This window comes from Littorina saxatilis, linkage group LG1 (genome assembly GCF_037325665.1).
Source record: "Littorina saxatilis isolate snail1 linkage group LG1, US_GU_Lsax_2.0, whole genome shotgun sequence".
Taxonomy (NCBI): Eukaryota; Metazoa; Mollusca; class Gastropoda; order Littorinimorpha; family Littorinidae; genus Littorina; species Littorina saxatilis.
Window position 1 is genome coordinate 42,118,034 of NC_090245.1, and position 18,087 is coordinate 42,136,120.

General features: G+C 43.3%; 1 protein-coding gene across 3 annotated transcripts in view; it reads left to right on the forward strand.

Moving 5' to 3' along the window:
- Nucleotides 1-18,087, forward strand: part of LOC138969990 (ras-responsive element-binding protein 1-like) — a 73,540-nt gene that overhangs the window by 49,431 nt on the left and 6,022 nt on the right. Inside the window, exons 4-18 of one of the 3 annotated variants that reach the window (XM_070342590.1) lie at nucleotides 2,870-3,089; nucleotides 3,337-3,998; nucleotides 4,459-5,776; nucleotides 7,697-7,874; nucleotides 8,461-8,677; nucleotides 9,226-9,681; nucleotides 10,806-11,250; nucleotides 11,697-12,061; nucleotides 12,443-12,638; nucleotides 13,738-13,911; nucleotides 14,564-14,772; nucleotides 15,209-15,658; nucleotides 16,235-16,484; nucleotides 17,151-17,306; nucleotides 17,636-17,727. In XM_070342590.1, coding sequence (XP_070198691.1) covers nucleotides 2,870-3,089; nucleotides 3,337-3,998; nucleotides 4,459-5,776; nucleotides 7,697-7,874; nucleotides 8,461-8,677; nucleotides 9,226-9,681; nucleotides 10,806-11,250; nucleotides 11,697-12,061; nucleotides 12,443-12,638; nucleotides 13,738-13,911; nucleotides 14,564-14,772; nucleotides 15,209-15,658; nucleotides 16,235-16,484; nucleotides 17,151-17,306; nucleotides 17,636-17,727 — 5,388 coding nt within the window. The remainder of the gene's footprint in view (nucleotides 1-2,869; nucleotides 3,090-3,336; nucleotides 3,999-4,458; nucleotides 5,777-7,696; nucleotides 7,875-8,460; nucleotides 8,678-9,225; nucleotides 9,682-10,805; nucleotides 11,251-11,696; nucleotides 12,062-12,442; nucleotides 12,639-13,737; nucleotides 13,912-14,563; nucleotides 14,773-15,208; nucleotides 15,659-16,234; nucleotides 16,485-17,150; nucleotides 17,307-17,635; nucleotides 17,728-18,087) is intronic. The other 2 variants (XM_070342591.1, XM_070342592.1) reach the window with 2 other exon arrangements.

Here is an 18,087-nt window from a genome sequence, read left to right on the forward strand (position 1 = left end):
GACCAGAACTGCTGAAAGAGAGCTGTTCTATCCTCTTGTATGATTTCATGGCAATGTCTGTATTTTGATTTGAGACAGAAAGATGAAGTACAAGGTGGTCCTTGCTCACGGCAGCGTTTCTCCTCTGCTTGGTTCTTTCTTGTCACTACATTGGTTTTCGACCCAGTGTAGGCTTTCCCTTCCATTCTTAGTTTCTTTTTTTTCACAGCCTCCCAACTTTCCTTCTTCGAAGTTTTGTTCCTTGGACGTTTAGAACGGTTACGTTCACAAGCGGGTTCCGGGCTAACATTAGCTGGACATATCGTTGAAGCCTCTGACTCGTTGTCTTCAGAGTGTTCTGTTGAGCTGTCCGAGTCCGACTCGTCAGATGATGGCTTGTATGATGAGTCACTATTATTCTCAATATCATCGATGGCATCTGGGTAGACACTCAGTGGATTACAATTACCGGTGCCTGATGGACCTGGGATTGGGCTTTCAACGGCGGCAGTATCTTCAAGCATAGGTGACAGACCAAACTGTATCATGTCGTCCTCTTCAGCCAATAGACGATACAGCAACTCTGCTGCAAGTGAATCCTCAAGTATGGGCATATTATCAGTCTCATCTTGACTAACTGACTGTGCAGCGTATAACGATTGTTGATCTGAGGCATCCTCAAAATCAGTGTGTAAGACGTAGGGCTCGCAGTGAACATTGCCGCCAACAATCTAACAGTGAATGTCATCACCACCAGTATCAATCAGGGCGGTGCAGCTGGCTTCAGCAGTTTCAGAGAGACTTGTAGCGTCAGCAGTCTTAGGCATAACGCTGGGCTCAAGATCATCTGCTTGGTGTGGTGGAGTAGCTCCATCTTCATCCGAGAGTGTCTCCTCGCATAACAAGACATGGTATGTGGACGTCCGTGGCTGTTGACTGGGCTCTCCGTGGTTTGAAGGGCGTTTTGGGTTTGTTTTACTACTTTCACTGTTCCGGGAAAACAATGACTTATTCCCAAGCGAAAGTTGGACCATCAACTGACCCCTACTCAGCCCTGCGGATTTTGCACCAGACACAGGAATGCACCAGACACAGGAAACATGACTCCTAATGCAAACAAGTCGAACAGATACAATTCTCGCCGTGCTTTACAGTTGTTGGGTCAATACATTCCACATGAAACTGTCCATGGCAGTGAACACAGTAAACCCATGAAATGCCATCTGAGTCGATAAGAACTGTGCTGTCTCCTGTGATAAGTTCAGTTTCCAAATCCCATGGTGTAGAACTTTCAGTCAAACACACACTACACACCCACCGAAGATCTTCCATCGAAGAGAGTTGGCTTTCAGGTGTGAAGGATCCACTGCCAGCCATGACGAACTGTATTCACACACTAGAACAGAACCTCAGTACATGACAGATTGACCGATACACATATTCAAACATATAATATAAAAAAGAATCAGAATTAAAGATAATTATAAAGTAGATTTGTCAGAAAACTAAAGTAATGACTCCTTCTTTGCTGTTCGAATTCCATACACAGTAAGAGAAAAATTAATACTACAACAAAAAATCCATTTCAGCAGTAACCATTGTAGTGATATGTCATTTCAGTACGAAGTGCTTACGTTAATTTGGGTATTTCTAGCGTTATCAATGACGTGTAAAATGAATTTTACCTAATCTCAAAGTGCAGGGACATCTTACCGCAACCTCGTATCTCGCGGAAATGGTTCAGTTGCCGCCGTCTTTTGATATGAGAAAACTCGTAAGTCGACATACGAGGTTTTCATCGGCCAAAACTGAAAAACACGCGACCAAATAAAACCTCGTAACTCAAGTTACGTGTTATTTTGGTTCGGGGTTTTGACGAATTGATATACGAGGTATTTTTGCACCCATATTTTACTGACTTCCAACGAACTCAGGCTTTCAGCAGAATAACCAAAAAATCGAGAAAAAATCGCTGATTATTTTGATGTAAAAAAGTCGATTTCGCAAAAAATCGAGTTACGAGGTTTTAATCGGACAAGGACGATATTATCCGTACCTGGTCAGATAGAGCCATATGAGTGGGTACGGATATATTTGTACCTGTGAGACAATGAGTTTAAAGAAAGGAGTCTTAAAATGGGGGTAAATGTGCAGAGGTTATGAATAGAATATATGAGAAAATAGAGTCTTAAAAGGCTGAAGTCTTAAATTGGGGGTCTTAGAAAGGGGGTTCCACTGTATACTTATTGTGCTTTTGGTATTACCTCAGGTACATTTTGGGCTGCTATCCCTAGGGGTAGTGTAAAAGGACAGTGTCATGCAACCCAGTTTGTTTGTTTTTCTTGCATACGTGTATTCACAATTTGCGCCTGTCGCCTGTGTTTTTTTTTAAGGCTGTTGCTTGCTGTATTCATTGAATAGGAGGTTGGATTATCTTTTGTTTATTTGTTTCTTTGTTCAGTTGTCTGTGTCATTGTTTTAGCTACAGTTTGTTCACGACTTTGGCCCTTAAACAAAATGGTGATTGGGATGGTTCACCAGAGGAAGGGAAGTAAGCATGATCATGTAAGCATGTTAACCTGCGCCAACTTTTATTTTTTTATTGGGTTTTTACCATAGCGAAAGGTTGGTTTTCAAAAGAACAGGAGAAATTCTATCATTTCTTCTTTTTTTAATTACTATTTTTCTTTGCTTTTTTGTCTCTTACTGGTTCTTAGATTCTCTCATACTTCTGAAAGGCATGAACTCAGATATTCTCACTTCTTTCTCCTTTGGTCCTTTTTCTCTGACTTTTTCCTAAGATTGTTCACACTCCTCAAGAGCATGCTGAACTCACAATTTCTTCCAAACAGATCGGGCCTGAAGCAATGCTTTATATTGAAGGGTGTAGGCTCCTGTGTCTTTGCAGATTATGCCAGTGGCCGGCGATGACGGCAAGTCTCGCTGGCAGTGTCCGATATGCAACGAACAACTTGGCTCCGATCATGACTTCACTGTACACATCCGCTCTCACAACACCGCTCAGGCCAAGCAAGTCAACAGCTGTACTATCTGCGGAAAAGTTCTCAGCTCACAGAGTTCCCTGGATAGACACATGCTGGTGCATTCTGGTAAGTATTTTGCGTGATGTCTGTGTGTGTTTAGCTTTGTGTGTTCAGGAAGTAATTTTAAAGTATTTACATGTAACTGAATGGTTGTTTTCATGTTAACTTGGTTGGTCAAATTATTTAGACAAGCCGTAATGTCAGCAAGAGTTTATGGTACTTTTCTTCTTCTTTTTTTTCCTTTTTTTTTCTTTTTTTCTCTATATTTTGAATAAAAGCAGTTTTACCGAGTCCTTTCTGATGCCTTGTGCAGGTGAACGCCCTTTCCGGTGCAAGGTGTGCAAGATGTCTTTCACCACCAACGGCAACATGCATCGCCATTCCCGCATCCACAGCAAGGAGGACTTGAAGGCCGCCACTGAGGCAATGGCGCGAGAGGGAAAACCTGCTAGATCATCGTCAAAATCGTCTGCAGCTGCCAAAGCCCATGCTGCATCTGCCGCTGCTGCGTCTGCAGCTGCTGCTGCTGCTGCAGCTGCTGCTGCTGCTGACTCCCCCTCCCCCAGCACCCCTGTCAGTTCTGTCTCCTCCAGCGCGATGCCTTGGCATCATACCGGCTTCACCGGCAGAGCCGCCCCGGTGTCTGGTGTGGATCTTCAGAAGCTCATGTCAGCTGACAACCTCATCCGTCCATTCCCTTCCTTCGTCCCTAGCCCCTATATGCACATGAACATGAACATTCTGTCTCAAATCATGGAGAACCAGAAACGCATGATGCCCTTTCCCCGTGAAAATGCCTCCCCTCCCAAAAGATTGAAGATGGAGAAAGAGAGTGGATTCGAACCCAAGGATGGCGGGAGTTTGCTTGGTTCCCTGGCTGGTGACAGAGGCGGTGAGAAGGCTGCCAGTGGAGAGGAGGAGCGTGATGATGATGATGATGACGTTGATGATGATGAGCCCTTGCAGCTGATGAGGGTTAGTACAGTAAATTGTATTTATGTTGATCTGTGGATTTTGCATGTGTTGCTAAGAGTCTGTGTCAGTTTGAACAAAAGGCAAAAAAGATTAGGGGTTAATCTGAAGAAGCAAAGTAAGGCTGCATTAGGAACAGGTGATAACAGAAATGAAGAAAAAAAAACAGTGCTGAAATGCGAACACCAGTTTCCTTGCACATGCTGAGTGGAACTTTGATTTGAACAGTCTGATTGTCTCCAGTGTGGAAAGAAAAATAACATGAAAGCATTACAGTGGAACCCCCCTTTTAAGCCCTCAAAAGATCTGAAAAGAATCAGGTCTAAAAAAAGGGGGAGTCTTAAAATGGAGATAAATTTACACAGGTTATCAACAGTCTGATATAGCAGGGTCTTAAAAGTGGGAAATCCTAAATCAGGGGGGATCGTGATGTGGAGGTTTCACTGTATCTCTGTGTGTTCAGATGACCCCCACCAAGAAGCTGCACCAGGAGCTGACCAGCTCTAACAAGGCAGACCACCACCACCTCCACCCCCACCACCCCCACCACCAGCACGCCACCCAGGATGAGTGCAGGCATTGCCACAAGACCTTCCTCAGCGACTACGGTCTGGAGTACCATCTCAGCCAGCACCACAAGAACATCACCACTGCTGCCTCACTTACCAATGGGGATGTGGATGAAGATAACGCCCCTGAGGCTGTACAAACATCCAGACACACCTCCTTCAAGTGCAGCAAGTGTGACGAAGCGTTCGCCTCTCAGCACAAACTGGTCGTTCACAACCTTCTGGATCACCTCACCAGCCAGCAGGCGGAGGAGGCTGTTAAAGAAGCTCTGGCGGGCAGTAAGAACGGCATCAGCAAGGTGGTCATGGACAACGCCATGCCTGGATTCTCCGACATGGATTTCATGGACTTCACCACGGACAAGTTCACGCTAGTGGCCAAGGCCTGGTGCGAGCAGATGCCTCGCAGAGGTGTCTCCAGGTTCCACGACTTCACCTGCCAGGAGTGCAGCTGCAGCTTTCCCAGCCGCAGCTCTCTAGTTCTGCACCAAGCCAGCCACAAGCCTCAAAACTGGACCAAGTGTGGTCTGTGTGACTGCTACTTTGTCAGCACCGATCTCTTGCATGTTCACATGTTCAAGCACGCCGCTGACAGATCCTTTGTGGAGTCACTGCAGTCCAAAGAGGGTGAAGGCGCTGGTCTTCCTGAGTCTATGGGGAAGAATGACTTCCTGGCTATGTTTGATATTGTGCCCAAGGATGAACTGTCTGGCTCCACTGCCAATGAGGACGTTATTGAAACCATCAGCAAGGAGCAGAACAACAAGTACTTCGCTAGACTCAGCAAAGCTTTCGCCAAAAAGAAAGCCGACAGCGACTCCGCTTTTGATAATGAAGAAGACTCCGGCATCGCCAACGAGTCTCAAATTCCGTCCACGCCGACCCGCCAGAGCAAAGATCTGAATCCGTCCCAGACTATTCGTCCTTTTCTTTCCATGTCTACACCGCCAGGAGTGCCTTCCACTGCCAACAGTCAGGATGGAATACCTGCTCATCAAAGTCTGTTTCCCTCTTACATGACAAAGTCCGGCATGGGGTTGCCGAGAGATCTCTTCGCACATGATGCTAGCCTGTCTGGTTCACCGGCTAGGTTTGGCTCACCGCTAGGTTCTTCGCCTTCTCCCTTAGGAATGGATGTGGAAGATCAGAAGAAAGGAATTTACAACTGCCAGTTCTGCGGGGAGTCTTTCCTCAACAGCCGTACTCTCAAAGGTGAGGAAATAATTTTATGTTTTAAAGATACTACGTCTCTAATATGATTTTGTGCTTTACATAAAAATAGGTCTTATTGATATTCATTATTCTAGTTAGAGTTAAGCTCAGCAGATCATTTTTATCTTAGTTTTTCCATTTGAAATCATGAAATGAAAAAATGTTTTGGCAGAATCAGTTGTACTGTAGTAAGAAATGTCTAATATATATGTATGAAGAGTGAGTGTATAAATATATATATGTAGCCCATAATGTTTTTTTCTCATCTAATTGATTGGATACAAATTACTGAAATAAATTAATCCTGATAAACTTGTACCTACAGTTTATATTATGGAAACGGCTTAATTTGTAGAATGTTCATAACAAATGTTTACCAAATAGGAAAGAATATGTTGTTTTTTTTCTTGACATTAACCATTCCAACAAACTGTGATCGTTATTAATCCTCTTACAATGTGCTTCCAAAAGCAGATAACAGATGATTGGGTAAGATCATGCCTGCCAAGTGGATGTGGTTTCCTGCATGTTGTTTAGTTGCCTGGAATTATATTTTCAATTTCCTTGGTTACTGCATCATTTGAAGACATTTGCACATTATTGATGTCATGTGTTGATATTGTATTGAGTTGTGGATCTTCATGTTGAAAAGACAACAAAAGTCGGTGAATACAGTGGGACCTGTGTTTTAAGACCTTCTAAATATGAAAAATTCAGGAGGGAGTCTTATAATCAAGAGGTTGATAGATCTACCAGTATATATGATGATTATTTATAAATAAAAAAATAAAGTTTGAAAAAATGAGGTTTCTAAAGTTGATCAAGTCTTAAGAATGAAGGTCCTAGAATGGAGGTTTCACTGTGTTACATTTTGCATTATTGTTAAAGTCTATTTCTCCACTTTTTGTTTTCTTGTAATTTCTGTTACTGGTGGTTTTATTTCTTCTTCTGTTCTAAGTTGTATCTTTTCAGCTTCGTTTTACAAAGAAAAGACAGCAATGAATCTGAGGTTTAATGTTTAATAAGAATGAGCATTAAAAACGAATGGTAGAAGATTTTCAGATTGGAAATGGCAGGGATCTTTGTAAATGTATGTTATCTGCATTTTAGTCGGTGGCAGTGGGATGTTGCTTGAGCATGTTATTATGAATGCATGCATCGTGCAGCTGAGTGCTAATGAGTAGAGTAGAAGGGTTGATAACGTTGCAACTGTCAATGTGCCTATCTAGCATTGTAGCTGTGTACATTGATGCATCTTTACTGGAACCGCATGGTTACAAAAACTGTTGAAAAGTTGCACCAAGCAAATTTGGGACTGTGTCATTCTGCAATTCCTGTAACACTTTTTTATTGTCTTCTTTCTCCACTTACATTTTCGATTTTTGTAAATCAGTATTAGATTCTTGGTGTGTTTGTATCACGTATGTCTGTATCAAATGCCATCCTGGTTACCAGTCAGTAAGCACTGCAGTACCCCTACCCTTTTCCTTAAAATTAGACCTAAAAAGAGGAACTGACAGAAAATCAACCCTATTTTACACATTGTCATATCTTTAGTCACGTTCATGAGTGTTTGTTGTGTGATTTGTTCTGATTTTTTCCTTCCCTGTTCATTGTGGGATTTTGTTAGTGATTATTTTTCCTCCCTGGATTGCATGTTCTTGTAAATTAGGTATCTGTGCTTTTGAATGAAAGGGTAACGGAACTGATATTAAAACTTTTCACAGGCATTCCCTTTTCTTAAATGAAGGTGTTGTGAAATAATTCTTGCCATCCTCACAAAACATTTACAAATTTATTCAGGCATAATTCTTTAATATGCCTATTTTCACAATTTTGTGGACATTGAGATATGCATAAAACAAAGTTTCTTCTCAAGTGCAGTGAATGTGGTTTTCACCTGTGTGTTTACCTTTGCAGGTCACGTGCGTGTTCACCTGGGTCTGTCGCCGTACAAGTGCCAGTTCTGCAGCTACTCTAGCGCAGACAAGAGCACCCTCATCCGACACATGAGGACCCATAACGGACAGCGACCCTTCATGTGCACGATCTGCAAGTATGCCTTCACCACCAAGGCCAACTGTGAGAGGCACATCAGGTAGGGACATTGTTTGCTGTTGGTGCTGGAGTTCTTTCTTTAAAATTAGTTTTCTTTATTAGGACTCCGCAGATTCGATTGTTAGAATTTGATATGTACACTTAACAAATTTTAGAGACATTTACAAAAGGCACCAATGATTTCTCAACATTTTAGATAAATTTACAAAAGGCATCAATGATTTCTCAAAATTTTAGATACATTTACAAAAGGTATCAATGATTTTGCCAAATTTTAGAAACATTTACGAAAGGCATCAATGATTTCTCCAAATTTTAGATACATTTACAAAAGGCATCAATGATTTCTCCAAATTTTAGATACATTTACAAAAGGCATCAATGATTTCTTCCATCCCCACCCAGGCCCATCCTCTTGCAGTGCAATTCCCCCTCTTCGCAAATTTCATTGAATTTTTTATTTTTTTATTTGACCAAATTCTAGTCTCAAAAGTATAAAATTGTCTAAGAAGCAACAACCTTTGACAAATATTGCTATAAACTACACTGCAGGTAACATTTCTCCAAAAAAGTAAATTACTTACTCCATTATGAGTCCTTCAATTCAGTCTCTTTTTTGATTGCAGGAAGAAACATGGAGTAATAGAGAAAGAAGAGATAGAGCGATCAGTGATGTTCAAAGAATGCCCAACGGACCCCACAGACGGGATCGAGTGCTTCCAGTCCCCTGACACTGTGTGCCAGTACTGCGGGGAGGACTTCAAGTTTTTCCGTGCCTTGAAGAACCACCTCAAAACCCACAGCAGCTGTCGACAGAAGCCATACACCTGTACAAAATGCTTGGTTAGTGTATTTTTGTATGTTCTGAGCACATACTTTTTTCTGGATAAATTTGCTTCTAATTTTTTTCTCTTTGTTTTATTCTTTCTTTCTTTAAAATAAAACAACCGTGCTTGCATTCTTCATTTGATTTTCACCTCCCTTCTTTCTTTCTTTCTTTCTATCTTTCTTTCTTTCTTTCTTTCTTTCTTTCTTTCTTTCTTTCTTTCCTGATTTTTTCCTCTCAGGGAAGCATAGCTCAAGTGCTTTTTTCATAATCTCAATCAGTTTTGTCATTGTTGTTCCCTTTATTTTGATTATACAGAGATGTTACCTTTGCTGCTGTGTATTTCCAAGTGAGAGTTTGATCCTATTTTATTCGGGCTTGGAGACATGAATACACAGCTTGCAGGAAAAAGAAAAAAATGGGTAGCGCCGTACAGTATGACAGCTCGCATTCCCCAGTAAGAAAGCAGCCAGAATTTCCATGAGGGTAACGTCACAGATTGTATGAAATTTTATCCTTATCCTTTTCCTTTTCCTAATCATACCTTTCACTGTTGTGCCAACAGGTCGGGTTCTCCATGAAAGCCAACGTTATCCGTCACGTGCAGAAGCAGCACCTGGACGTCCCCCACAAGGACATTGAGAACTTCATCCTCGTCAACGAACCCAACGCGCACATGGAGATGGACGACGACAGCGACAACATGGCCGCCGACTATGAAACCGGCTCTCCCTCCCCCTCCTCCACCCCTGGTCAAGACTCCACCCCACCCCAAGCCCACTCCACCCCAACCTTGTCAAGCATTGCGAAGACGCCGGATGAGCTTCCCCTGGACTTCAGTCTGAGGAATCCAGAGCTTGCAGCTCGTCTGATGAGTTCTCTAATGAGTTCTCGATCTGTGGGCGCAGGGGAAGACCCTGGGGAACAGCCCATTGATCTGACCACCAAGCCCAAGTCATCAGGGTCATCTTCTGTTGTGTCTGCATCACCTAGCCCTGCTGCTCCGTCCACACCTAAGCAGGTAAGAAAGAAAAGCGAAAAGGTTGAGAATAGACAAAATAACTGTCGGGTTTGTATGGGTTGTGAAAGAGTGAATACTCTTGCTTTTAGTGAGTCAAACTTTCCCACAACACATGATAGGCTAGGGGTGTGTCTGAAACACTTGGACATTGAGCACATGTGGAAAGTTTGCCTCAATGAAAGCAAGAGTATTCCCTCTTTCACAACCCATGCAAACCCGACAGAGTTATTTCTGAACATTGTCTATTGTGAGGAGATGTATCTTCTGGTTCCCGGCCGGGTCATACCTAAGACTTTAAAATTGGCAATCTAGTGGCTGCTCCGCCTGGCGTCTGGCATTATGGGGTTAGTGCTAGGACTGGTTGGTCCGGTGTCAGAATAATGTGACTGGGTGAGACATGAAGCCTGTGGTGCGACTTCTGTCTTGTGTGTGGCGCACGTTATATGTCAAAGCAGCACCGCCCTGATACGGCCCTTCGTGGTCGGCTGGGTGTTAAGCAAACAAACAAATCTTCTGGTTAGCACCTACAGTGGAACCCCCAAGGGAGGGAGTTTAAAATTGGGGGTCTTAATAGGGGTGTTCCTCTGTGCTTACTTTGCTTCAAAGCGTGAAACTGAATTTCATATTCTTCTTGCAAGGAATGAGCAGTTACTTGACAACCTGAAGGATGGGTATGGTTTCTGTTCAAGAAGAAAACTATTTCACATAAGTGTTTGCTTTGTGTTTACTATTATGTAAATGTAAACAATGTTAACAGAATGCCACCAACAGAATAGCTTTTATATGGACTTTTTTTCTCTCGCAATTTGCTGTGCGCAATTTGCTGTGCCTGCGTGCACTCTCTTTTTATGTGTGTGTGTGCATTTGTGTGTGTGTGTGTGTGTGTGTGTGTGTGTGTGTGTGTGTGTGTGTGTGTGTGTGTGTGTGTGTGTGTGTGTGTGATTTAACTGTGTAGAATGTTAGCTTAAAAGCCCTATGTGCCAAAAGTTGAAATAGAAACCTTGAAAACCTATGAAAAGTTTGTTGGATGACGACCTATAGAAGCAGTACTTGGCAGATGATTGTGTAAATATGAAGAGAATCTCACGTGCAGAATACATGTGTGCATAACTTTGTGTTCACAGACTCCCAGCCCCATCAAGACACCAAGCAGCGTGGAGATCCCGTGCCAGCTGTGCACCAAGGTTCTCACCGGCAAGGAGGCGGCCCAGCAACATCTCATCGACGTCCACCAGGTGCCCCCCTCTGTCTTCAACTCCCTCCCCGCCAGCGACAACAACAACAACACCAGCGCCAGCCCCGCTCAGCTGCAAGCCTTCATGCCCATGTCCATGCTCAACCCCCTTCAGTTCACCTCCCAGCTCACCCAGCTCATGCAGGCGCGGGCTGTGGCTGCTCGGGATGTGCCGGTTTTCCCCACTCACCCGGCCTTCTCCCACATGCATCAGAAGCTGCAAGCCTACCTGCAGCAGACCACCCCCAGGTCCATCCACCCGTCCCTCATGGCAGGTGTGGCTGCCAGTATCAAGAAGGAGCCCGGTACTGCCACCTCCAGCACCAAAAGTACAGGTAAGGAGAGAGTGATTTGTAGTGCTTAACACTCTCATAAAACTCTAATGATAACTTTTGACGATAGCGCTACCTTGCCTGGGATAGAAAAAAACCTTATCTGATAAGTTTTGTTCATCTCATATTAATTGTTCGTTTGTCTGTCCACTATAAAGACCATTGAGTTGATGTATTTGTGAGTGTTTTGTTTTGTCAAACATTACACGTTCCATTAACTAACGATTCTTGCTTTTTGTTTCTGAATTTTGGAACATTAGCAGTTTAGATTTCTCATGTTTATGGTTGTCTGAGGTGATGGGAAATATCCTGATTTAGCCTCATCTGAGATTCACTGGCACTGAGTGAATCTCAAAATAAGCTTGTTCTCATTACCAGCGTGACTGTAAACTAAGCGTTAAACAACCTCACACCAATGATTCACATGAAATGTTCACGACATTTTTCAGGAAGCGAATCAAGCTGTGACCTGGCGTCAGTCAACAAGATCATCGAGTCAACCGCCACACAAAACATCAAGCAGTTCCTCAAGCCGCAAGCCACCAATTCCGGCACCGAGGACAGCGAACCTCAGACGACCCCTTGGGAGAGCGGCGACGAGGATTCAGACCAGAGTCTGGAGCAGCTGTACAAACTGTCGCTGAATGGAACGATCCTGATGAAGCCTAAGGTGGAGGTAGAGGAGGTGGCTGATGAAGATGAAGATGAAGATGAAGATGAAGAGGATCTGGAGGATGAGGAGAGGGCTGAGGAAGAGATGGAAAGGGCTGCAGACATGTCCATGAAGTCGGATGCTGACAGCAAATTCTTGAAGGTAGGAATTAAGTTTCTTTTGTGTGTTTTTTCTTTTTATCCCTGGTTTGATTAGTTTCATGTGAGAAAAACTAAGATGTGCATGTGTTCATACATTTTGTGATAGTCTGACATTTTGTACCCTTGTATAAAGTGAGAGATGGGGGAAAAAACCTAGGATGTGCATGTGTTCATAACTTTTGTGGTTGTCTTGCATTTTTTTTTATCCTGTGATAAAGTGAATTTATTTGGTTTAGTGAAATCAATTGGTTTTGTGTGCAAGTTTCACTACTCAGTAGTTTCTTTTTCCTGAGAATCTTACAGATTTGTTTTCCCTCAGTGAATTTGTATTTGCTTTAATTTGATCAACTTGACTGTATCTACATTTTTTTTTCTTCTACAGTCTGAGATGCTGAGTGAGTCGGGCTTGGAATCAAAAGCTGGAGGGGATCCGGCAAATCCATCAGACCCTTCAGTGGCTCCTGTGAAAAAGAAGCGCAACTCTTACGCTGACTCTCCCCACAAGCTGAACTGCCCGCACTGCCCTCGGTCGTTCCCCTGGATCAGCTCCCTCAACAGACACATGCTGACACACACAGGTAAGGCAGCAAAGACAAACTTACTTACTTACTTAGTCCCTTTGCCCCCAGCGGAGCATAGGCCATTGACGACGTTTCTCCATTGCACTCTGCTCTGGGCTGTCGCCATTGACGACGTTTCTCCATCGCACTCTGCTCTGGGCTGTCGCCATCGACGACGTTTCTCCATCGCACTCTGCTCTGGGCTGTCGCCATCGACGATGTTTCTCCATCGCATTCTGCTCTGGGCTGTCCTTTCTGCCTCTGTCCAACTGTTGCCTTGCCTCTTAAGTTCTGGCTCTGTGTCAAGCCTCCAGCTGTTTCTTGGCATTTCTTTCATTCCCTCTTTCTTTTTTCCTGTGGGTTCCAAGTGAGAGCCTGACGGGTGATGCTGTATGTTGGCAAAGACAGTGCAGAATTGAATTATTCAGGTGATTGAAATATTTACGGCGAACACTGATTGAAAACCATTGGCTCTCATAAAATGCAATGGCCCTTGCTCCCTTTCAAAAGAGGTAGTTTTGTTCTGACTTTTTAAAAAGATGTGTGTCCTGTTAAAAAAAAAATGTGTAAAAGAAATTTGGAATTGTGAGTGGAGTTTGGCTTCAAGCTATCTTTTCAGGGGAAAAAAAATCGAGTATGCAAATGGTTGTCCCCCTTGATGCACAAGAATCATGACCACAGCTACAGTTGTCTCCCTTGATGCGCGAAGTCCCCCACACATTCTTCTTCCTCTTTGTGTGTTTGTGTGTGTGTCTGTCTGTGTGTGTGTGTGTGCGTTTGTGTGCAAACTTTATTTTTTTAAATCAACTGTTGTGTACATTTCTGTCTTGAATGACAATTTCTGATAACCATGTAACCGTTTTTCCTCAAAACTAGATTTTTTACACACAGGACCAGAATTTTCCATTACTTCTCAACAACAAAAAAGAAGGGAGGGAGGGAGAGAAGCAGGGCGGGGGAGGGGGGAGGGGGGGGGAGACCAAGAGAGAGAGAGAGACATTGTGAGACAGAGAGAGCTAGAATCTGCAAGAAATAGTTTTAGTTTTGCTCTTTCATTCGCTTGTTACAATTGAACACCAGCGGTATGTATACGTGACCATGATCCAAATTATTTCAGGTCAAAAGCCGTTCAAGTGTCCCCGGTGCCCAGTGACCTTCTCCACCAAGTCGAACCGTGAGCGTCACCTGATCCGAAAGCATGGAGTGAACATGCTGGACCCTGCGTCGCGACAGACCATGGACAGGCCCTACAAGTGTCACCTCTGTGTCTTCAGCTCCTTCTCCACTGAAAGTAAGCATGGCCTTTCATTTCATTTACTCTATTATCCCAATGCTGGCAAATTTGGGTCACTTACTCCTAGTGGAAAGCTAGCAGCAACAAGAGTCGCGCTACCCAGGTGCTTGCTACCCAGGTGCTACCCAGGTGCTACCCAGGTGCTACCCAGGTGCTACCCAGGTGCTACCCAGGTGTATACATGTTTAGGTGTATACATGTCTGCTCTTTGTCTTTTGTCTTTTCTTCAGTGTTTTTTTTTTTCTCACTCCTAATTGTTTTTTTCTTCTGTGGTGTTGCTGCGGCAGTTTTCATGGTAGTGCTGTTATTTCAGACATAGACTGACATGGATGTTTAACTTTGCATTTTTGTTAGTTTAGTTCTGGTTGCTGTGTTTGGTTCTATCAGTGTTTGTTGAAAAACGAGTAAAGAAAGAGGAGAATCGATACAGAAGGAAAAAGCCAATCTGCTCTAAATGAAACAAATTCTATCACTGAAAATTACAGAGAAGGAGTCACAGAAAAGCATTCAGTTACTGAATAATTCGTAGCCCTAAAGTAGACGGCCGCATTCGTGCGTGCCACAGAAGTCGATGTCTAAAAAGAGCGAACGAAAACAAGAATGAAAAGACTGAATAGTTCGGCATAAAAACGAACAACTAAAATTTCAGCCTCTCTCACAGGCAACTTGCTGAAGCATTACAAAGACCGCCACCCGGGGTGCAATCCACCTGAGCGCTACCTGAGGAAGGACGGTGACTGCGAGGACATGGACTATGACCAGCAGATGGATGAGATGGACGAACTGGCCATGGGCAGTCTGGACAACAGCAACATGGACTGCTGGTCAGAGACGGAGGCTGGTGAAGCTGACACACCGGTGAGTTGAGCTCTGTGTGTGTGTGTGTGTGTGTGTGTGTTGTGTGTGTGTGTGTGTGTCTGTGTCTATGTCTGTGTGTGTGTGTGTGTGCGAGTGTGTGTGTGTGAGTCTATGTCTGTATATGTGTCGGTGCGTGTGTTGTTGTTTTTTGTTTTTTATGTGTCTTGTTTTCCATGATTACGACTAGGCTTGCAAGGCTTGCAATGAATTTAACACACAGTGCCACTGTGTGGGATACTTTTGACATATCAAGATATATATCAACACATGTGAAAAAATGTGCATTACATCCAGTCATTTTCAACAAAGATCAAGAGCAAAACTTGTCTCAGCGTCTCCCCCCCCCCTCCACATAATAAGAGAGAGACACTGAACTCCATCAGCAAGTAATTTATTAAATGGTCACGGATTGATTATGATGCTTCCTTCTCTTCAGACATCTACCGTCTCCAAGACAGCAGTCGGAAGCATGGTGGAAAACGTGGTGGCTGCCCTGCTGAAGAAAGAAGCCAAACCTTCCCCGATCCCCACCACCGTACAAACCACTGCTCTCAACCTCACTCCCACCCTCACCCCCAACACCACCAACAACAACAACGGCTATGACGACAATGACGATGACAGCTTGGATCTGCCCCTTGCCTTCAGCGGATCGGCCGAGCGCCACATCAACCCGGAGAAGGACAACTACAACGTGGACAAGATCACGTACTGCTGGAAGTGCACGGAGCAGTTCTCCTCCAGGAAGCTGCTGGTGAGGCACCTGAAGGAGCACAACATCGACCTGCCCTTCAAGTGTTACCTGTGTGATGCGTCTTACGACGCTCGCTTGGAGTGCTTGCAGCATCAGGAGAAGAGTCATTCGTCTGACTGGGCTATTCTCAAGGTATGGGGATCATGTAGTGTGTCTGTTTGTCTGTCTGTCCGGTCATTCTTCCATATGGTGTTTATGGTGACGTGTGGTCTGTCGATCCATTCATCCATCTTTGTGTAACCCCCCTTTAAAGACCTCCACAACTCGGACAAAATCAGGTCTTAAAAAGGAGGGAGCCTTGAAAAGTTGGTATATTTACAGAGGTTGTGAACACGAACATTTAGAGGGAAAAAAAAGCAGGGTCTTCAAAGAGAGAAAGTCTTCAATTGGTGGGGGGGGGGGGGGAGGAGGGAGGAGGAGGCACTGTATGGGTAGGTATAATGTGTCTTTGTTTTTTTCCAGTTATTCTTCCATATCATATTTCTTTCTTTCATTCTCACTCTCTTTGTTTCTCTCTTCAGTCCTCTCTCTCGTTCTTTTGCCTTCCTTTCTTCTATTCTTTCTCTCTGTCAGATTCTACCTTTCTTGGTGCACTACAGGTTTAAAAATGTTTACACTAAAGTCAATCTTTAGATTCTAGCAGACCTTTGTCAAGACAAAAAAATAGTTGTTCTGCATTCTAAAAGTTTACCCAACCATCATTTTCAGGACAAAAATGGAGTAGACTCCATCGAAGTGTACTCAGAGCGACTGGACCGCATCGTGGAGAGGAACTGCAAGACGGGTCAGTTTGTGGAAGAGGGAGAGGACGGGGTGGGGGTTCCCATGGAAACGGGCGACGACGGTCAAGCGGAGATGGTGGCGTCGGACTACCTGCAGCGAAAGGTGTACTGCTCCCTGTGCTCCAAGCGATTCTGGTCACTGCAGGATCTCAGGCGCCATATGAGATCACACACAGGTGAGGAGAGATACAGGATTCAGGGGGGGGGGGGGGGTAGGGGGAATGTGGAGAGTAAAGGGGGAGGGGGGGTGAGAGCGGAAGGGTGTCTGTGTACTTGTAAGTCATCATATTTTATGTGATTTACATTAATTTTGACTGTCCACAGTTTTTCGTGCAATTGTGATGCATTTTTCTAGTGTTTTAGTTTCTTAAAAGGACTGTCGTATTTTAACTGCGTGTTCCCTGATCAGGTTAGGAGTATGTTTGCTAGTTAAACCTGCCATGGAACCACCTCTCAATAACAATCACCTGCCCACAGCGATCACCCAAAAGGATCCCTGACGAATCTTTTGCTTTGTAGTTTACCTTTCCATTGCAACCAACTGTCTATAACAACCTCTTTTGGTCCCCTCATTTGATCTTTATATATACAAGTTCGACTGTACTATCTTATAGTATACCTCTTCTTTTTTAAACCATATCTTGATTTTTTAAAGCGTTATTTTTTAATGAAGGATGTCAGGTAGAGGCTCTTGTGAACGTATTATTTTCTCCTGAATTAAACATTCCAAAATAGGCGAACGACAAGAAGAAGAAACATTCCAAACATTTAACTATGCTTGTTTTTTTATTCATAATTTTTTTTTCAAAATCTTTAATTTGTTTTTAATGGTTGATCTGCAGGTGAACGGCCATTTGAGTGCGACAAGTGTCAGAAGCGTTTCACCCTGAAGCACAGCATGATGCGACATCGGCGTAAACACACTGACGATGACAACACTGATTCTCCCATTGTCTTCTCCGACGATGAGGATGAGGTTGTAGCTCTTGACAGCTCAGGTAAGTCAGCTCTTGTGTTTGTGTTTTGCTTACTTTTGGCTAAATATACAGAGTTATGATTTACAAGATACAAATATATACATATGGATTGAATAAAAAATGAGCACTTGTTTGTAGCACGTAATTTTTCTGTGTTCATGGGCTATAAATCAGATTTTGTACAAATGGATTTTGATATGTACAATGCTTTTCTTCTCCGCCATTGAGGCAGCCATACTTTGTATTCAAGAATAGAAACACATTCAACTATTAAAAACAATTACAATCAATCAATTAAATGATGTTTCAACCAGCGGTAATATCACCTGAGTATCTTTCTTCCGTATCAGGTAAAGCAGCACCTGCTCTGAACATGGGTTCCGGACACAAGGCTCTGAGACAACACCTGGCTGCGGCGGTCATGAGAGCTGCCAACATACCTGTAAGTGCTTTACACTGATACACATTTCAATTCTCACCTTATTCTCTTTTAAGAGAAATAGTGAATTAATTAGCTGGACAAATGAACTTTATTATTAAGGCCAAAAAAAAAATAGGTGTGGTTAAGGTAACATAGCCAAAATAAATAGGGTAGGAATGGTAGGTAATCACTTTTTTTTTTTTTAACTTTATTTTCTAATGTGTAAAAATTAAACCTACTTGACAGGGAAATAAGTGTGCGACTCGAGCGCTGTTGCTTTCATTGCGTTTTCTGCACTCGTTTTGTTTTTTATTTTTACAAATGTAATAAAAAGTTATAGGGTCGGCCCCTAAAAATAGGGTAGGTCGGGTTACCGTAACC